Here is a 22,123-nt window from a genome sequence, read left to right as displayed (position 1 = left end):
CTGGGTGGCTTTCAACAGAACATTAAAAACAGAATAAAACTTCAAACATTAAAAACTTCCCTAAATAGGGCTGCCTTCATATATCTTCTAAAAGTCGGATAGCTGTTTATTCACTTGACATCTGATGGGAGGGCATTCCACAGGGCAGGCGCCACTACCGAGAAGGCCCTCTGCCTGGTTCCCTGTAACCTCACTCAAGTCAAACATAATGAAGTTTCAAAGTCATATTAGCAGAGACAACATAAAATAAATTCTATAAAAAGCCTAAGTTTTCGCTCCTATAGCCCAGTGTGGCTCCCAGAGCCAGTGTGGTGTAGTGGTTAAGAGCAGTAGACTCGTAATCTGGTGAACTGGGTTCGCGTCTCCGCTCCTCCACATGCAGCTGCTGGGTGACCTTGGGCTAGTCACACTTCTCTGAAGTCTCTCAGCCCCACTCACCTCACAGAGTGTTTGTTGTGAGGGAGGAAGGGAAAGGAGAATGTTAACCGCTTTGAGACTTCTTTGGGTAATGATAAAGCGGGATGTCAAATCCAAACTCTTCTTTCAGTGGTAAATGGTTTTGAGGTTCAGTCCATAACCTTGCTGCCCTGCACTGATAGATCGCCGAGCCTAGCATATTCTAGGTACTTATAACCTTGAAATCAGCAGAACCGGCCTAATTAAGGTTGCAGGCTTCCTCATTTGGCTCACAAGATTGTTCTGGCCATGCTAAATGCCCTGGCCCTACAACTGAGCAATATATGAACTCACTATGGTAGAGCATGAGTCTTGCTGGGGCTTGTATAGAGTACTGTGCATGGGGCTAATCAATGGGGATTGCAAATCACTGTGCCTTTGATTTCAAACTGAATGAGCAGCACATGGTTGCCTGATGAACCATTTCCCCATCCCTGCTGTAGATTCTGCCTAGCTCACAGCCAGTGCAAAAAATGAAAACACGATGCAAAAGTTTTAATCTCTTTTGACAATCTCCCAGAGAGAAGCTACGTGCATGGACTGCCGCCCTGTACCTGGCCAGGAGTGGTGGCAACTGCCCTGGTCCCTTGCAAGGATAATTAGCAATAACTGCATATGTTCTGGAATAAAATGGTGTGCCGGAGCTTGGCTTCCTGCACAGGTGTTGGAGAAGGCGGCAAAATTGTTGTGCATTCGTGACAAATCCAGTAGCTCAGGGTTCACTCCCAGGGCTGAGTGCGAACCACCAAATAAATTTGCGGTTGCAGGCAAAGACAAATGGCAGCAGCTCTGAATCACTACGAAATGATTCAGTTCACACATCACTGCAACCTTGAATTTCAAAACATCTGCTGAGATAGTAAACACGATAATTCAAGACTGGTAAACTCTGACTTTAATAGTTATATCATTCGGGAATTAGCATAACCATGTTTAGGATGAAGTAGATTACTAGAGTTTCAAGAAAACCGCAGTAGCTGCAACCTTTCTGCTCTTCTCATCTGCACTGCCTCCCTGAAAAGAGGTTTCATTTCCAGGCTTGGGAGAAATCCCAGGTCAAAGTTCTTCCTTTCAAACCATAGTCATGCCTCCAGCAGTGGAGTAACTTTACACCTACATGAGACCTGGGGCAACCAATCCCCCTCTCCACACAGACTGACACCCTTCACGTCCGTATGATTTATTGTGTTTTATATTCCTCTGGAAGCCGCCCAGAGTGGCTGGAAAAACCTAGTGGGGCACTGGCACTGGTGGGGCACTGGCAGTGTTCTTCCAGGGGCATTGGGAGTGAGAAAGGGTCTCGTGGTAATTCACAAAGCCCTAAACAACTTGGGCCCAAAGCACCTCGAAATTGCCTGATTGCTTATGGAATCTTAAAATTGCAGAATTGGAAGGTAACCCCCCCAAGGGTCATCTAGTCCAACCCCAGTCATGCAGGAATCTCAGCTAAAGCATCCATGACAGGTGGCCACCCAACCTTTCAAGGAAGGAGAGTCGGCCACCTTCCGATGAAGTCCGTTCCACTGTAAAACAACTCTTATTGTCAGAAATCTTCCTGCTGTTTAGTCAGAATCTCCTTTCTTGCAACTTGAAGCCACTGGTTTAAGTCCTACCCTCCAGAGAAGGAGAAAACAAGCTTGCTCCCTCTTCCACGTGACAGCCCTTAATATATTTGAAGATGGCTATCATATCTCCCCCTGGAAAAGACCCTGATGTTGGGAAAGATGGAGGGCACAAGGAGAAGGGGACAACAGAGGATGAGATGGTTGGACAGTGTTCTCGAAGCTGCTAACATGAGTTTGACCAAACTGCGGGAGGCAGTGGAAGACAGGAGTGCCTGGAGTGCTCTAGTCCATAGGGTCACAAAGAGTTGGACATGACTAAACGACTAAACAACAACAACAACAATCATATCTCCTTTCAGTATCCTCTTTTCCAAGCTAAAAATACCCAGCTCCTACAACCATTCCTCATAAAGCTTGGCTTCCAGACCCTTGACCATCTTGGTTGCCCTCCTCTGCACGTGTTCCAGGGGGGAAATAGTCAAAGAGTGACAGACCTCCAGAGGGAAAGAGTTCTTACCTAGAACATTGACGAAGAGATCAAAAAACTGGAAAGTGAGAAGAGGCTCCTTCATGTGGCCATAGTAATCCGCTATGGTTCTGAAGACATCTCTTTCAAATCCTGAGTATGTCGGTTGTTTCAGATCCGGACACCTGGGCCCTATTGTGATGGGGGCAAAGGACAGAGAAGAAATGAATGGCTTGTGCTGGCCGACAGACATTATTAACAGGATGGCAATGTGAGGAGGACCACATGGCATATACTCTGGCATAGTGGGCGGGTGGGGGATTTGGCCCAGGGGCTTCTAGTGGCTCACATCCCATGAAAGCATTGTACATGGAGGGAGATCTTCACAAAGATTGCTTCAGATGGAACCATCACACAGAAGTAGCTGCCCATATCAGTCAATGCTGGGTAATGGTTGATCATGTGATACAACATAGCAGGCCAATGCCCAGCATGAGGATTTAAGATGAGGACTACCACACAAGATACCCATAACTGATGAGCAGCCAATGTTTCCAAATAAGCAGCCAAGCATCCCAGAGCTATACGTGTGAAGAGGAAGGGGAAGGGGTAGGGCTATAAAGCTGCTCAGCTGGGGCTTAGTCAATGCTGAAGCAGAATCCTAACCTATTATGCTCTCTGTGACTCCATGCAAGACAGTTTTCTTGTTGTCTTGAACGTCTTGATCCACTGGGCAGTTCCTAGGGCTCCCCAGTAATACAAAATTTGAAGTCAAACAGCAAAGGTAGTAGGAATGGGATACTCTACTATGAACTAAGTTCTACCCATGTGAGCTTGGACTTCTGTCTTTACTGAGCAAACAGGGAAGGAACAACACTATGCAGCGTGTGGTGATGAATGAAGCCTTATTGACCGAGCAAGTTGGAGTTAACTCTCTATTAGCAAAAACAGGATCTGCACAGGAGTGTCAGGCCAAATGAGCACAGCGGCTCTTCTCCAGCAGGTCTTGCCCACATGAATCAGTTGCTAAGAATGAAGGTTTCTGCCTTCCCACAGTTGCCTTATCCTCCCCCTACCCCGGGGTCTTCCCAAGCAATCTGAGACTACGCCTGTCTCTGCTCCTCCCTCGTCATACTTCTTCTGGTCCTGGGATGCCGGGAGGGGAGCTTGTCACAGCAAGAGGGGGAGACACCAGTGATCCTTCATCAACCCGACTCATCTCTGCCTCTTGGCCTCCCTCCTCTCTGCTTCAGATTCCACCTCTGATTCTCGACTTCTCTCTGCTACACTTTCCCTGCTCCCTAAGCCCTGTTGCCTTCAGCTTCCAACCCGTCCTCTTCCCAGTCTTCTCCTTTTTCTCCCTCTGACCACTCATCGGTGTCCTACTACCAATCCACGGGCTCTGAGCCTTCTTCCCTTGGTGGTTCCCCAGCTGGTTCCTCCCACTATTCCTCTGCGTCCAACTAGCCCGTGACAAACAGACGGCCTCACACTGCGGCTCGTAATGATGAATGAAGCCTTATTTGCCCTTGTCAAAATGGCTTTCTTAAAACAGAAAAGGGGGAGGAGTTTCCCTATTCACACTGAAATCAAACTGATACTTACAACTTGCCAGACACTTCATTGCCGATAGAACCCAGTGAGGCAGCTCCTCTGCAGTGAATAGAGATGTGAGAATTTTCAAAAATCGTTAAATAGATCAACACTGACTTTTACGAAGCAGAGGAATAGATTTACAAGCTACAGGAAAGCCTCATCCAGGAGGAAATCAACAGCCATAGAGTCATCCCAGTCAACTCCAGGGTGGTAGCCTGGCAGAAGGCTTTCTCTATGGCAACCCAGGTTTTGGAACTTCCTCCCAACAGGGGTACATCTGGAATCTTTGTTATACAGCTTTCAACAAAGCCTGCAGACTCTTCTGTTTACCCTGGCTTTTGAAAACTGGGGTGTATATTTTCAGGACCCGCCTTATTTCTGTGATTGCAAGTTGTTTTAAAAGGTTTTCAACACTGTGCTTTAATAGATGTAACCCGCCCTGGGAACTTCGGGGAAAGGGCAGGTAAATAGTAGTGACGATGGTGATTAGGACAGCGATTTCCATCAGAGAAGTACACAATACAGTCTCCGCCTCAGTCTTGAGCCATAAAAAAGAACGGCATTTATCTCTGAGGACAGACATAGTCACTCTTTGTCAGGGTTTCTCAAACTTGTGTCTCCGGCTGGTTTTGGACTACAACTCCCATGACCCCTAGCTAGCAGAACCCAGCAGTTTGGGATCATAGGAATTGTAGTCCAAAAAAACTACTGGAGACCCAAGTTTGGAAAACCCTGCTCTATATCTTTGGACAGTTTGTATTGGCGGCAGCTGCTCATTTCCATCCCAAGAACCACTTCACATACGGCACAGGTGGAAACAACTATGTCCTACTTAGACCCATTGAACCCAAGTTAGTCATGTCCATTAACTTCAATTGGCCTACTCTGAGTAGGTCTGCCATTGGATCCAACCCAACACCTTTGCAGAACAAGTGCTATTAGGACCCACGGAGGACCTTAAGGTCCATAAATAGCAACACCCTAGTGGTCCCGGGCCCTAAGGAAGTTAGATTAGCTTCAACCAGAGCCAGGGCTTTCTCAACACTGGCTCCAGCCTGGTGGAACGCTCTGTCTCATGAGACCAGGGCCCTGCAGGATCTGATTTCTTTCCGCAGAGCCTGTAAGACAGAGTTGTTCTGCCTGGCCTTTGGCTTGGAGCCAATTTGATTCCCTCCCCCTCTTTCTTTCTTTTTTCTTTCTCCTCCTGTGATGAGGCTGCATTTTAATATTTTACTGTTTCAATATTTTACTGTTGTATTTTAATCTTTTTTTAAAGTTGTATTCATTCAGCTTGTTTTTAGTGTTGCTTGTTGGCTGCCCTGAGCCTGGCCTTGGCTGGGGAGGACAGGGTATAAAAATTGTTGTTGTTGTTGTTGTTGTTACAGGTTAGTCACTTGTTGTACAATAAAGGTTTCCAATTGACCTCCATTTTTGTGTGTTAATAACAATAATAACAATAATAATAAAATTTAAAAATAAATAATACTACATTATAATAAAAACATTTGCAGTGGATTACGATCTGTTAAGCAGCCCGCAATAATAGCAACAAAATGCTTCAGCAGCACAGGATCACCTAGGTTAGCTCATGTAGTCTAGCATCCTGTTCTCACAGTGGCCAACCAGATGCCTCTGGGAAACCCACAACAAGACCTGAGAACGAGAGCCCTCTCCCCTCCTGGCATCTTCAGCAACTGGTATTCAGAAGCATTGCTATCTCTGACCATGGAGGCAGATTAGCCATTGACAGCCTTAACCTCTGTGAAGTTGTCTAATCCTCTTTTAAGGCCATCCAAGCTGCTGGCCACCACTGCTTCCCGCAGGAAGGAATTCCACAACAATACGCTGCAGAATCACCATAGTGCAACAAAGACCTATGTGCACATATGCGTCAAGTTTGGAAACAGGGAAGTATTTAATTTTGCGGAGCGACAGGGAGCCTTCTAAACAGATACAACTGCAGAAAAACAAAACTCATGCTGCCTTCAGATTACACGCCCACAGTTTATGTCCATACAAAGGATGTGTCATGGGGGGAAGCCAGCCTTAATAAGAAACAATTACGCCATGTTTGTTGGTTGTGTAATCAGCCTCAAACAGGTTGGCATCACATAAAAGGAAATTACTCAGCAAGGTGATGTTGAATCATGAAACTTTAACACTTCTGCTTATCTTCTTAAAGGTAAATGGACCCCTGACCGTTAGGTCCAGTCGTGGCCGACTCTGGGGTTGCAGCGCTCATCTCGCTTTATTGGCTGAGTACAGCTTCCGGTCATGTGGCCAGCATGACTAAGCCGCTTCTGGCGAACCAGAGCAGCGCACGGAAACGCCGTTTACTTTCCTGCCTAAGCGGTACCTATTTATCTACTTGAACTATGATGTGCTTTCGAACTGCTAGGTTGGCAGGAGCAGGGATTGAGCAACGGGAGCTCACCCCATCGAGAGGATTTAACCACAGACCTTCTGATCAACAAGCCCTAGGCTCTGTGGTTTAGACCACAGCACCACCCACATCCCACTTATCTACTTAGATGATAATAAAGAACAGCCTGTCTTTTAATTATGGATTTGTTTACCTCCATAAAAATAGTGTACAATTACCACCTAATGCTCTTACTGGTTCAGAATGTCTTATGGAAAGGACATGAAGTTGTATTCGTGGATAACTTCTCAGAAATCATTCAAAAATGTACAATAGTCCAAACTTGAGAAGCCCCACAAACAACTAAATAAATGTAAATAACATAAAAAAAATCCTTCCAGTAGCACCTTAAAGACCAACTGAGTTAGTTCTAGGTATGAGCTTTCGTGTGCATGCACACTTCTTCAGATACACACGAAAGCTCATACCTAGAACTAACTCAGTTGGTCTTTAAGGTGCTACTGGAAGGAATTTTTTTATTTTGTTTTGACCATGGCAGACCAACACGGCTACCTATCTGTAACTGTAAATAACATGACACTCCCCAATACTCTTTGATGGTATATAGTAATTTTCTTCTTCTGGGGAGAAAAGTCTATCTTTATGATTCAGCTACAGAATGTTCCTCCCCTTTCCCCACTGAATTACCATATTATCAAGCACAAATCCTAGAAAAGCTGTAACAAACTAAACAAATTACTCTACTTACTTGATTTATCTTCTAGGATGACAACCCCCTGCTTGTTAACATTATACACATTCTGAATTATATGCTTTGGATTCACAAGTTTAATGTCCAACATGTCATTCAGAGAATCCAAGCCTAAAGTCTTTTGCAAGCTGCAGTAAGAGGGTGGGAGGTGGGGAAACAAACAGGTTTATCAGACTGGCAGCATAGTTACTTGTAGAAGCACCGCACATCACAATGAAGTACTTTTACTGAAATACAAAAAGTTCAGACAGATGCAGTATGTTTTAATAGGCATCACAAGCCGCCTCAAAGCTTGCAATACCAATAGAAAAAACAACATTCTGGTTTAAAACGAACACTTTACAGACACAGCGCCCATATATTTTAGATACATGTGACTATAATACTGAGGTTGCATGTCATAATGGAAAACCCGTTTTTACCCATCAAAGTGCATTTTATAAATGCCAACCTCCCCCCAGTTGGGAAAAACCAGTGAGAGTGTCCACGCTCTAGAGAACGAAACAACCCAAAATAACTAAAATAACTAACCAAAATAACTAAAGGCATCACGCACCACATTCCAGCAATATTCTATAGTAAACAGTGGTACCTCTAGAACAGTTTCAGGTTAAGAACGGACCTCCAGAACAAATTAAGTATTTAACCCGAGGTACCACTGTATTATTATTATTTTTTAAAAGGTGGGCATTGCAGTTCAGGGGCTTGAGTCAACAAGCCAGCTGAAAAAAGGCAAAAGAATTTCAGTTTATGGATTACTGAATTGCTGACTTTGTATTTTCTTAGTGGCAAGTTGGAATATTTATTTATTTATGCATGCATGCAAAGCACAGCATGTTGCTTTCTGCTACTTACTCTCAGCTTAGGTTGACAGAGAAAGGTTCATGCAATCTACTTACTGCGATAGAGTCATGGACCTCCATATATCTTCCAGATTTGATTCTGTTAGTTGTCGGCGATGTATGAGTTTGCACGTTGGTACTTCTCCAATTGCAATACTGTGACGTTTGAACCACATTTCAGAATTCTACAAGAGACGAGAAAGATAACAAGTTTTAGTACTGTATATAATAATTATTTCCCTTAATAAGGACCCTAATCCTACACCGATCCAGAGAGGTTAGTTGCAAATAATTGCCAATTCTCCAGTACATTTCTAAGCAACAGTGCAGAGAAGATAATGTGTCCTACATGCTAGTGCAGAATTCAGCGGCCAGGTTGCTCACCGGAGCAAGACAGTTTGAGCATTTTACACCGATCCTGGTCTGACTGCACTGGCTACCAACTGGTTTCTAGGCCCAATTCAAAGGTTATAGGTTTTGACCTATAAAGCCTTAAACCTCAAGGACCACCTCTTCCCATATGAACCTACCCAGACCCTGAGATCAACTTCTGAGGCCCTCCTTCGTGTGCCTCCTCCTCGAGAGGTCCAGAGGGTGGCAACACGAGAACGGGCCTCTCTGCAGTGGCTCCCTGCCTGTGGAATGCTCTCCCCAGGGAGGTTCATCTGGTGCCTTCATTATACACCTTTAGGTGCCAGGCAAAAATGTTCCTTTTTAACCAAGCCTTTGGTTGATCTGATTGACATCCAATGCCCTTATAAAATGCAGCTCTCTTTTTTTTGGGGGGGGGGTGTTATTGGGTTACTGTCTTTATTTTGATTATATACATGGTAAATAAGATGATAATTTGCTTGAAAAAATTATTCAACGATGTAAGTGGGAGCAGGAGACGTGAGGAAGTCCAAAAAAGTTATGAGATTTTGTTATGACATAACTAATGTTGTCTATTATCTGTGCATTTCTTTTATAAAAAAAACCTTAATAAATATTTATTAAAAAAAAAAATATTTTGATTATATACATTGTTGTTTTTCTGTTGATCTTTCCTGTGAACCGCCCTGACCTCTGGGTATAGGGCAGTGTATACATTCAATAAATAATAAATAGTAAGATTAACCATAAGCTCTTAATTGCTGTAGGGAAGGCAAAATCCATACCACCCCATATGTCGTGAGTAGGATTCTTTTCCAGCTCCTGCAACTATTGACTAATCATAGTCCATAGCAATTATGTTCTCTACCCAGAGGGAAGAAGGGAAAGTTGGTGATGGCAATACCAAAGCCACAGCCCAGGATTGTCTGGTCCACACCCAGGTGGAAGTCAGCTCCAAAAGGTGTCAAGGACTGAACTGGGTGTAGCAACACTTCTCCACAGAGCCTGATTGGCTCCTCTGTCACTCGCCCCTTGGGAGGAACCAAAAGATGCCTTTCACAGATATGTCAGTCAACAGGAGCTTGTAGTTAGCATCTTCCGCATCAAAATGATATTCATACAGATGGAAATCTTACCAACATGAGGGGCTTCCCTGGGATCTGTTCTCGGAAAGTATCTCTTTCAAAATCATTCCAGTTTGGGAATTTGACAACTTCCTTTCGGTACGGGGATCGTTTGGGATATGGTTTGAGTGGCGAGAAAGGAGGAAATCTAAAATGAAAAACAAAGTGTTAAAGCCACAACTGAGTCCAGCTTGTGAACATTGTGAGGGGCAGGGAGAGAGAGAGAGAGAGAGGACTCACATCTTCTGGTTGCAATCTAATTGTTTGAGGCACATGTGAAATGTTTACACACTGGCCTTCTTGACCTAGAAGCTGATTCTGGGATGAATCCAACGAAGTCATCAATGTGCAAAAGGAAAGGCTGGAACTCTTTCATATCATGCACAGACTTAGTTGATGGAAACAGCAGAATAATATTCTATTGCTCCATCAACATGGACCCTTTCCAGAGCTGGGCTGGTTAATGAAAAAAGTAATGGGCCTCATCTGCACTATAGATTTAAAGCAGTATCATACCACTTTAAACAGTCCTGGTTTCCCCCCAAATAATCCTGGGAACTGTAGTTTGCTAAGCATACTGAGAGCTCTTAGGAGACCCCTGTTCCCCTCACAGAACTACAGTTCCCAGAATTTCCTGGGTAGAGGGTTGATTGTTAAACCACTCTGGGAATTGTAGCTCTGTAAAAGCAATAAGCGCCTCACAACATCAGCACCCTTAACAAACCACAGTTTGCAGGATTCTTTGGGGAAAGGCATGACTGTTTAAAATGGTATGATACTGCTTTAAATCTATAGTGTAGATGGAGCCAATGGGAAATGCCCACATGAGGAAAGTGGATTCTTTGGGGAAAGGCATGACTGTTTAAAATGGTATGATACTGCTTTAAATCTATAGTGTAGATGGAGCCAATGGGAAATGCCCACATGAGGAAAGTGGATGGGTGAAAAGCCAGGAGCTAGTATGTTCTTCTAGGGAGCAGTTTCTCTCATTAAGTTGCTTATAGAATTGTACAGCAGCTCAAAATTAGTACAGCTCATCAGCTGGAGTGTTATCCTTTGACCCTAAATCAAGTCAAACCACAGACCCAGCTGATAACTTTTACTCTCTTTTCTCTGTCTTTGAAAAAAAGAAAGGGCAACTGACCCAAGCCATTATTCTGTAAATAACAAAGCTAAGATTAAGGCTTTAGGCATCATCGATTGCTGTGTAAATAAGCTTCCCCTATGTGTTCCTATGCTATTTTATTCATTTATGAATCACTCGCCATAAAACATCCCAAAGCAATTTAACAATAAAGACAGCAAAAGTAAAAGCAATTAATCTCCCACCTGCAATAATTACTAGGTCAGGTGGGGGGGGAGAGAGAGAAAAACGGTTTGCAATTGTCCACCAGATGGTGCTCCAAATATATCCATTGTCCTGAAAGTTAAGAAGAACAACATGCTTTGGTAGATAAGATATAGGCCTCCAAAACCACAGCTTCAGTTTACTGCATTGATCTCTGGCAAGTTAATTCACTCTACGGGGACAGCCATACAAAATTCTTAATAAATAAACTGATAAAATAATACCAGACTGCTAAACAATTAACACCAAGCACTGCTGAAATCTGAAAGTTCCTTTACATTTTTTTTAAGAAGGGAAACTAGTTGAGAACCATGCTTTCTCACTGCTCTATTCCATATCCTCCTTGAGTGGTTTTGCCAGTCTGGAATGTGATGCTGAACTATGATAATGCTTCTTGCTTGAGCCTTGATGGAAGGTGGAGAGAGGCATGTGTGTGCAAAAGCCTCTGGATTTCTGCATGGCTGGAATGTAGCCAAATGTACAAAGGTTTGAGTCACATATTTTGATCCACCCATTGTTACCTTTGCCCTGCCTTACATTATTCTATAAAAATATATATTTGTTTCAAATTCTGGTACAGAAGGAGGTAGAACAAATGCCAAGAAGACAAATGGAACGGAAGGAAGGAAGGAAGGAAGGAAGGAAGGAAGGAAGGAAGGAAGGACAGTCCAATAAAAGAGAAAACAATACAGTGGAAACACAATTATTTATTAAATTTGTATACCTCCCTTCATACCAGTTCACAGAATAAAAAGATAAGATGCTTACTCAGCATCGTGTACATTATGGGAGAAAGCACCACAGGGATACAGTGGTACCTCGGTTTTCGAACGTAATCCGTTCCGGAAGACCATTCGAGTTCCAAAACCGGAAACTCAATATGGAAAACTCAATACAAAAGCTGCGTTTCCTGTTTGACATCAAAGGTATGTTCAAAAACTGAAGCATTGACTTCTGTGATTACGGCGTTCAAGTTCAGAAATGTTCGTCAATGGAGGCGTTCGAAAACCGAGGTACCACTGTACAGGAAAAATACTTCAAAATATATTTTTGGCTCTATGGACAGTCACCATCCCAAACCATGGGTCTCCAAAAGTTGCACCCTGCTCACTTTTCTGTTGAGGCAGGTGATTAGCTGTGGGAGGAGCTTATCAGAGCTTGCAGGGCAGCGGCGCGCACAGTTTGATCCATCTTTTAGATTTAGAGGAGCTAGTCTCAAACGTTTGTTGGGGGAGACCTAGGGTTTTTTTGGAGGGGAGTTATTTGTCCTGTCTTCATGCTTTTTATGATGGAGGACTGCTGTAGCCACCCCCAACGACACGTTCTCAAGATGGAGGGGGAGGGAACAGCTGCAGTCGCCTGCAGTTCCTGCGCAGTGTTTGCCATCTTGCCAAAGGTTGCCGGCAGCTTTACCTGCAGCAATTGCATGTTGATTGCCCTCTTAGAAGACAAAGTCCAGCAACTAGAGGAACGTGTAGCTGCGCTCCAAAGAATTAGAGAGCTGGAGCTCTTCTTGGAAGCAACAGAGCACACCGTCTCCACCAAGGAGGAGACAGGGGACTCCCCTGAGAAGGAGGCTAGTTCCTATGGGATTCCTATGCATTCCTATGGGATTTCGTGCTTCACAAGACGAAAAATTCGCTAGACGAAAAAACTCGCGGAATGAATTAATTTCGTCTTGCAAGGCACCACTGTAATAGTGCCACTGTATTCTGCTCTGGTCAGACCTCACCTGGAGTACTGTGTCCAGTTCTGGGCACCACAGTTCAAGAAGGACACTGACAAACTGGAACGTGTCCAGAGGAGGGCAACCAAAATGGTCAAAGGCCTGGAAACGATGCCTTATGAGGAACGGCTAAGGGAGCTGGGCATGTTTAGCCTGGAGAAGAGGAGGTTAAGGGGTGATATGATAGCCATGTTCAAATATATAAAAGCATGTCACATAGAGGAGGGAGAAAGGTTGTTTTCTGCTGCGCAGAGAAGCGGACACGGAGCAATGGTTCCAAACTACAAGAAAGAAGATTCCACCTAAACATTCGGAAGAACTTCCTGACAGTAAGAGCTGTTCAACAGTGGAATTTGCTGCCAAGGAGTGTGGTGGAGTCTCCTTCTTTGGAGGTCTTTAAGCAGAGGCTTGACAACCATATGTCAGGAGTGCTCTGATGGTGTTTCCTGCTTGGCAGGGGGTTGGACTCGATGGCCCTTGTGGTCTCTTCCAATTCTATGATTCTATGAAAAATGCAAATACCCAATTGGTCTTAAAGGTAGACCAGTGAGCAGGGACTTATTTAAAGTGGTGCCCCGCAAGATGAACGCCTCGCAACACGGAAAACCCGCTAGACGAAAGGGTTTTCCGTTTTGGAGGTGCTTCGCAAAACGAATTTCCCTATGGGCTTGCTTCGCAAGACGAAAATGTCTTGCGAGTTCCTGCGGGGTTTTTTTCCCTTTTCCTAAGCCCTAGGCCACTTATCAGCTGATCCGCTGATAAGCCGCTTATCAGCTGATCCGCTAAAAGCTGCTAAACCGCTAATAGCGCTAATCCGTTAAGCTGTCAGTGGGCTTGCTTCGCAAGATGAAAAAACCGCTATACGAAGAGCCTCACGAAACGGATTAATTTCATCTTGCGAGGCACCACTGTATTCGTTTCAGTATTATATAGTTTCATATAAAACTGTGTATACTGTGTGTTTCGTATTGTAACATTCAAATTGTAACACACAGTATTACAATAAAACCAAAGAAACAACAACAATCTTTATTACGGTCCAGAGACCAACAAAACATTACAAATCAATACAGAGTTCATACAGCCTACCTTCAGGTTAATCAAGCACTTTGTTTGGAATATAGGGCTCATTTGTTCTTGCAACCACCGATAGAAACTTTGCCACTGCCAAAGTTCTAGCTTTTGTCCGGTCTTCCAGTAGGAACCTGACATAGTGAGCCTCTGACTTTCCCGGGAAAGGCACCAGCAAAGGTAGAATCAATTCAGCCCTGGCCTGCTCAAACTTCGCACAATGTAACAAAATATGATTTATGCAATCGATGTCTTGAGCACACGAGCAAAGTCTGTCCTGGTAGGGAACTCCTCTCAACCTACCATCCAGCACTGCAGAGGGGAAGACATTCAGTCTGGCCTTGGTAAAAAGCCTTCAATAGTTAGGTACTGTCAGGTTTTTGATGTAAGATGTTAACTCAAAGACATACCCATATTGAACTCCTGCTGCCAGTGGACTACAGACTGCATGTGATCGAGATCGCAAGTCACTGTGTGCATTGTCCCATAATCTTTGCTTTAAAGCCTTTTGGGCGCCTTCATAGCCCAGGTAATACAGTTGGGGGGGAGACAGACCAATAGAGGTGGCTTTTTTAGCCATGGTTTTCTGCCATTTGCTAACAAATTCCTCATTGGGCAAATGTTGGTACAGACCCTTCCCTAGATTAAACACTGAAATCCTGAGCCAATGTCTTAGGGCAGCCCACCACGCTCTAGCTGAAATTGGGCATTCACCAGCTTCCAACAAAAGTACGGAGTTGGGGACGCAGTTAGGTACCTGCAGCAGAGATCGTATAAATTTTGCCTGAAAGCCATCTAGCTTTGGCAGGTCCCCATTATGCCAGACGTTTGCTGCATACAGGAGTTGGGAAACGGGCTTTGCGTTGAAAACCCTTAAGGCTGCTGGAACATATTTGCCGCCCTTTGTGAAGAAGAATCTATGTATGGCTAGCTTTGTAATCTCCGCCTTTTACCTGGCAGGGGAGACACCTTGATCATAAAACCAAAGAAAAACGTAAATAAAAGAAGAATTCTGAAGTAACATTTTGGGTATATTCAATGGAGACAACCAAGCATTATTATAGAAACATTTACTTATTGGTTATTTATTAATGGCAGCAAGAATAATGATAGCTAGGAACTGCAAAGGAACAAAATTGATATAATGTAGTTTTGGACATAGCACTTTATGAGAATCTGATTCAAAACTGTGTGTCGCGAGAGGGCAAGAAACCCAAAAGAAATTCATGGCAGGCTGGTGGCTGTTGATCCAGCACACAAGCAAAGACTCTGTAAGACTAAACTGTACCTGCCTCCTTCCATAATATATGGTTGTATTAACGTTTTCCTTCATATTTATATGAGCAGCTTTCATTCTCTATCCATTTTAGTGTCTCTATGAACTTTATTGTTGTTGTTTACATCTGAACTCTTTTTTTAAAATATTTTTTATTAAGGATTTTCTTGTTTTACAGAAGTGTAGTGCCTCGTTTTTTGTTTTTTTTTCTTCTTCTTCTTCCATGTAACGTTTTTACAAATCCGTTTCATTTGTTGAGGCATTAGGGGGAGAAGAAAACAGAAAGAAAAAAGAAAGGGGGGTGGGGAGAGGGAAAACCCATCAGGTAAAGTTGGCTGGCAGAGAATCTCAGGTTTGAAAAGCCACGGTACAGTTTTTACAAGACCCCTAAAAACAAGCAAGGATGGCTCCTGCTGAACCTCTCTTGGCAAGAATTCCTCCAGGGAAGGGCCTACCAAGGCTCAGCCCTTTGTAAAGTCTCAATGAACCTCAGCAGCCTGTGACACTTATTATTATTATTATTATTATTATTATTATTATTATTATTAATACACCGCCCACCTGGCTGGGTTTCCCCAGCAACTTGGGGCAGCTCGTCCCAAACCATTTAGTAGGATAATGCTCACCCCAAACCATTTAGGACTTTAAAGCTTAAAACCAGTACTTTCAAATGGAAATAAGCCAGTGCAACTATTACAGAACCAGTATGAGCTCTGACTGCCTAGCCCCAATGACAAGCGGTTGCATTCTATACCACCTTTGGTTTCTCAGGCTGCATTCACACAGCAGTTTATTCTGTTTCCCCAGCATTTCCCTAACTATTAATTTCTCTACTATATTTGAGTTTACACGTAACATAAAGACCACTTCCGGAAAACTAATGGCATATAGTGCATGGCTAGCAACCATTCCCATGTGTTGTTGTTTTTTATTCCAGGAAAAAAATCTGTTTGCAATCCCCTTAACCTGGAAAATCACAGGAGAAAAGTGACAAAATTTGGTGTGGTATACGAGCATAAAGTACTTTCTAGCTGTTTACATGGGGGAATCAAGGATGGATTGAAGCACATGTGTGTGGAAAGTATCGACATTGTCCAATGACACAAATTCTTGAGCCACACCATGACCACTGGTGTGAATGTAATTTAGAATGACATAATAATAATAATAATAAATTTTATTTATACCCTGCCCTCCCCAGCCAATACCGGGCTCAGGGCAGCTAACAACCAATAATAAAAACAAGTTGATTAAAATACAATTTAAAAAACAAGATTAAAATGCTACATTAAAACATTAAGATGCAGCCTCTTTACAGGAGGAGAAAGGAAAAAGAGGGGGAGGGAATCAAACTGATTCTAAGCCAAAGGCCAGGGGAAAGAAATCAGGTCCCGCAGGGCCCTGGTCTCATGAGAAAGAGCGTTCCACCAGGCCGGAGCCAGTGTTGAAAGAACCCTGGCTCTGATTGAGGCTAATCTACCTTCCTAATGGCCCGGGACCTCTAGGGTGTTGCTATTTATGGACCTTAAGGTCCTCCATGGGGCATGCCAGGAGAGGGGATCCTGTAGGTATATGCCAGTATTGGATAAAAAGGTATAACACAACACTCCACATGCCCAAATGCACACTCAGTCATCTTCAATGGCAGCCCCACACAGACCATATTACAGTAGTCTAGTCTGGCTGTAACTAGTCTACCATGCATGACAAGGTACTAGATATACTACAGCTGCACAATTCTTAACCATTGTACAAGAGAACTTTGCTTCGTTGAGGAAAATGCAAGATGGCGGCACACGGGGATAAACACGTGTGACTCTTAACGTGGCTCAAGTTGCAGGCATGCAAGAGTCATAAGGCAGGAACTCCAGCCTGCATTGTTTCAGAAAATGCTAAGAAGATGCATCGCAAATGTCAAAACACAGGAAACATCTAAGTCATATTAATGTCGGCCAATTATTTCCTTCATGCTAGAAAGTAATCATTGCCAAGGTACACAAACGTGTAATCTCCTGCCTACAGTGACCAAGGATATTATCACATTATTTTAAACTCCTAATTTATTGTAACTGGTGGGTCCAATAAATGTACAGTGGTACCTCGGGTTATGTACTTAATTCATTCCAGAGGTCCGTTCTTAACCTGAAACTGTTCTTAACCTGAAGCACCGCTTTAGCTAATGGGGCCTCCTGCTGCCGTCGCACCGCTGAAGCACAATTTCTATTCTCATTCTGAAGCAAAGTTCTTAACCTGAAGCACTATTTCTGGGTTAGCGGAGTCTGTAACCTGAAGCGTATGTAACCTGAGGTACCACTGTACTCTTAATCAATGGATCTCATCCAACACTAATAGGTCATACCAGTTTAATTAAAGACTCTTGGACAATCCATATTTGCTGTTTATACTGCACATTGCTTCATTTTTATGTAAAAATAACCCTTGGGTGTAGTCAAACATTTGATTAAGGTTTTAAAAGCCTTTGCTACATGACCTGTTACCCATTTCCTTTTTATGAAGGCGTGTTTAATGCCTTAATGTTTGCAGTCTACAAATAGCAACCTTTGAGCTTTCAAATGTTATCTGAACACCAACTCCAGTTACTGCCTTGAGCTAGGGCAGGTTTAAAAGCATTTCGGGGTAAGAATTCATCATGGGCTGCCACCAAGCATATATGCAGCCAGAAGCTGTACCCAGTATCAGTTCCATGAATCCCAATTTATTCACTGAGTGGGAAGATTGACAGAAAGCAGACAGCACAAACTGGAACCTTTCCCACCAGAAAGTACATATATAGTAATGATACCTTTCTGCTATACTTCCATTTATCACCTAAAAACGACTTAAGAAATTAAAAAGGGGGGCTCTCTCTCATTCATACCATTCACACCTGAAGACTGAATTTTACCTTTTTTGAAAATGAACTTCTCTTGCTACACAGAACCAACAATATGGTAGTCAGTTTTGTATTTAGAAATGTAAAGGTAGCAGGGATGTTTTCATAATTTTTTTCAGAAATTGTGCATTTATCATGGATACTTTTTTTGTATTGCTGCTTGAAAACATGTGTTTCCAAACTTGAAATATAGGTGTGAACAATGTGTACCAAATTAAAAAAAAAAAAAGAACAAGAGTTTAATTTGATAAAAGTTGCAAGAAGCTGCTGCAAAACCACAATACAGTGGATGCTCGGGTTGCAAATGTGATCTGTGCAGGATGCACGTTCGCAACCCGCACGTTCGCAACCCGCAGCAGCGCATCTGCACACGTGCGGGTTGCGATTTGGTCTTCTGAGCATGCGTGACCTCCAAAACCTGGAAGTAACCCGTTCTGGTACTTCTGGGTTTTGGAGCATCCGTAACCTGAAAAAACGCAACTTGAAGCGTCTGTAACCTGAGGTATGACTGTAGATTACAAAATCTCCTGCAGTTAAGTCTGTCTCCCTCTTTCATATTTCAACCCAAATAACAATAGTATCCACTTATTTACCTATATAGGTGACCATTGTCCTCAAAATCCTCTTTGCCCCATCTTCCTTTGATATCTTCGATAACATGGTTTCTCAGGAACTTTTTGAGGAGCTGAACTGTTTGGGTGCGAGTCACTTCTGGGCTGAAATTTTGATTGTGCTGCAGCAGCCTGTGTAGCCAGTCAACGGCCTCCGAAGCGGTGAAGCAGCGCTCATAGCTTTTGAAGCGACAGCGGTGCTTCCGTAAAGGCATCCCACCTCGGAAGAGCTCAATAGTCTCATTCCACTGAGAAGACAACAAAGTATACAAAAAGATTTACCCAAAACCAAACTAGTGCTTGTTTGCTCAGACATAGGCAGTGCTAGGGAAGGTCAAAGGAAGCAGGTAAAGAAAACTTACTTGGAAGTGGAGGGCTTCATAAGCAGGAAAAGTATTGCCCCCAGACCTACAAGTTTTTCTCCACATACCAAAAAAGTCATTTCCTTATACCCCAAAGCTAAGGGTTTGGGGGGGATTTCTCCTTAAACTACAAGAAATTACCCCCAAAGGCAGAAACTAGCAATTATAAAGGTAAAGGTACCCCTGCCCGTACGGGCGAGTCTTGACAGACTCTAGGGTTGTGCGCTCATCTCACTCTATAGGCCGGGAGCCAGCGCTGTCCGAAGACACTTCCGGGTCACGTGGCCAGCGTGACAAGCTGCATCTGGCAAGCCAGCGCAGCACACGGAACACCATTTACCTTCCTGCTGGTAAGCGGTCCCTATTTATCTACTTGCACCCGGAGGTGCTTTCGAACTGCTAGGTTGGCAGGCGCTGGGACCGAACGACGGGAGCGCACCCCGCCGCAGGGATTCGAACCGCCAACCATGCGATCGGCAAGTCCTAGGCGCTGAGGTTTTACCCACAGCGCCACCCGCGTCCCTCAACTAGCAATTATACTTCGGTGCAAAATACTCTGCAAGCTGATACAACTGAACAACCTCCAAAGAGATTGTTAATTATCCAGACACTGACAAGACAATGTAATTGTAGTATCTCCAAATCTGGGAGAATTGTGTAGTTATTAACCAAATGAAAAACAACAAAGCCAGCGGACCTGATGGGATACCTGCCAAAGTCTTCAAAGTAGGGGGAACTGAACTTACACAACAACTTCACAAGCTCATCAAAAAAATCTGGGAGAGAGATGAGAGCCTAGCAGACTTTAGGGATGCCAAAATTATCAATCTGCTTTAAAAAGGTGATAGAACGGGTTGCAGAAACTATCAAGGCATCTTTTTATTAGTGGCAGCCGGCAAAATTTTTGCAAGGATCTTAGCAAACAGTTTTCTAAAAATATCCGAGGCTACCCTTCCTGAATCCCAATATGGTTTTCGACCTTCTAGGGGGACAATCAACACAGCTGCAAGAAAAATGTAGAGAACAAAACCAGCCCCTGTAAATGCTGTTTATTGACCTAAGGCCTTTGACACTGTAAATCGCAATGCCCTGTGCCCTTCTGAAAATTGGCTGCCCAGATAAATTTGTGAACATCCTTCAGCTCCTCCACAATAATATGACAGCAACAATCAGAGGTAACAATGGCTCTCAAAGTGAACCATTCACAGTGGGATCAGGTGTTAAACAAGGTTGTGTTAGCACCCCATCTCTATTTATCATTTTCATTGCCATGATCCTACACTTTTTCCAAAGGAAACTCCCCACCAGAGTAAAAATAATATATCGAACAGATGGAAAGCTCTTTAATCTGAGTAGGCTGAAAGCAAAGATGAAAGGGAGAAACGAGCTAAGAGGAAGGCACGATTGGCAAACCCTCACCATGATCAACTCCCGCCTGGAAACCTATGTCCCCACTCTGGAAGGGCATGTAGATCCAAAATTGGCCTCCACAGTCACTTACTGATTTACTGTTAAGATTGTGTTCATGGAAGACAATCTTTCTCGGCTACAAGTGATCGCCAAAGAACAGAAGATAAAGGGGGGGGGGATAGAAGGGAAACAAAATGAAATACACTGATATGTGTATGTGTGTAGTGGACAGCAATGTTAGAAACTCATATACGTAATCTAGGTGGCAAAAAGCTCCTTAAAACAGTATTACAGTCACCAAAACTGAATGACTAGTTGCCATTTTGGTGCCAGATGGCTTGAAAGTCCTATTTTTCAATACTCCTTCAAGCAGAGCAATACATTTGGTACCAGCTTGGCTGCAGGAATTGCTGGAAGGTGTACAAGGTGCCATCCAACCGACTTAGGTACTCCACACTGAATTTCTGTAGGGTTGGTGGTGGTAGAGGCAGAAGATAAAACTCACCTGTGTAGACCACGGCCTGGTTCGCACAATGCACCAAGCCACTAAACACAAGCTGTAGCCAAGAGAAGACTTGGCTCAGCACAGCACAGCAGCAAAACGTACCAAGCAGGGGGAAAGTGGCTGTGTGCTTCTTTCCTGAAGTCTGCAAAATTGTGTCACCTCTTTAGTGTGTTGTGCCAACCATCTACTGCCTTGATGGAAGGTATGGTTATGCAGAGAATGTAACTCCGTTGTGATGGAGACATAATAAAGCAAAGAGAACCTTTGCCCACAGGCCAGCTTTTGATTTCAAAATCCTGGCATGCAAAGAAGAGGGTCTTTTCCACTGAGGCTTCACTGGTCTGGCCCAGGGGAACAGCAGATAAACTGGAGAATTTTGGCACTTCCGCATGACCTGCTTATTGAGCATGCATCTTTGTATGTTTGCAGGGAGATTAAATGGTTGCATCAAAGCAAGTGTTATCCCAGAGTTTCCACGATATTTTCCCATCACTTGCTTTATCACGAAAATTGTGCAACCTGAATTTATCAGTATGTGATGACATCCCACTCAAAAATAGTGGTATCCTGGAACCAATCTCTGAATGGGGCAAGTAGGTTGGCTAAAAAAAGCTGCTTCTGCAAGTTTCTGGAATGCTCTCCTCAGGGAGGTTTTTATTTCATTCTATCTACTTGTGTTTTTATTTCATTCTATCTACTTTTTATTTCATTCTACTTTCATTCTATGCCTTTAGGTGCCAGGTGAAAAGGTTCCTCTTCAAACAGGCCTTTGGCAGATTAATATTCTATGCCCTTTTAAATGTATTTGGGGCAGGTGGTATTGGTTTGTTTTGTTCTTATTATGTATTTTGTGTTTTTATTTTATATTTTTATGCTGTGAGCTGCCCTGAGATCTTCAGATAAAGGGCAGTATGCAAATTTAATAAATAAATTAAATTATCTGAAGAAGTGTGCGTGCACATGAAAGCTCATACCTAGAACTAACTTAGTTGGTCTTTAAGGTGCTACTGGAAGGAATTTTTTTATTTTGTTTTTAATAAATAAAGTCATAAATCAGTAGAAGTCTGGGAGAAGAGAAACTTCAAATGTACAAAGACTGGAGGACCCATCGTTCAGTGCTTAGCTTGCAGGAGATTCTGGGTTTAACTTCTGGCTTCATCTGCTAAGGATCACCTAGTCTTTGATAGGAAGGACCTTCTACCTGAGACCCAGAAGACCTACTAACAATCAAAAGCAGCACTGCTGGCCCATAAGGTCTGACCTGGACTGACATAGAGCATCTTCCTAGATTAATGCTGGAAAACAGGAAATGCTGCCAGCTGCCTCTGTGGTCCTTCTAGAAGGGCAACTCCTGCGTAAGTGGCAC

General features: G+C 43.4%; 1 protein-coding gene across 2 annotated transcripts in view; it reads right to left on the bottom strand.

Annotated features, from left to right (window-relative positions):
* The window catches only part of DEPDC1B (DEP domain containing 1B), a 33,699-nt gene that overhangs the window by 11,158 nt on the left and 418 nt on the right, over positions 1-22,123 (bottom strand). The window contains exons 1-7 of one of the 2 annotated variants that reach the window (XM_081880770.1): positions 18,843-18,923; positions 18,463-18,728; positions 9,568-9,703; positions 8,117-8,244; positions 7,215-7,345; positions 4,093-4,140; positions 2,539-2,679 (exon numbers count right to left, since the gene is read on the bottom strand). In XM_081880770.1, coding sequence (XP_081736896.1) covers positions 2,539-2,679; positions 4,093-4,140; positions 7,215-7,345; positions 8,117-8,244; positions 9,568-9,703; positions 18,463-18,728; positions 18,843-18,908 — 916 coding nt within the window. In that variant the 5' untranslated portion in view covers positions 18,909-18,923. Of the gene's footprint in view, positions 1-2,538; positions 2,680-4,092; positions 4,141-7,214; positions 7,346-8,116; positions 8,245-9,567; positions 9,704-18,462; positions 18,729-18,842; positions 18,924-22,123 lie in introns of those variants that run through there. The other variant, XM_081880771.1, reaches the window with a different exon arrangement.

This window comes from Podarcis erhardii (genome assembly GCF_964252035.2).
Source record: "Podarcis erhardii genome assembly, chromosome: 11".
NCBI classification, from domain to species: Eukaryota; Metazoa; Chordata; class Lepidosauria; order Squamata; family Lacertidae; genus Podarcis; species Podarcis erhardii.
Note: the sequence above shows the minus strand (reverse complement) of the source record. Positions and strands in the feature narration are given on the sequence as shown.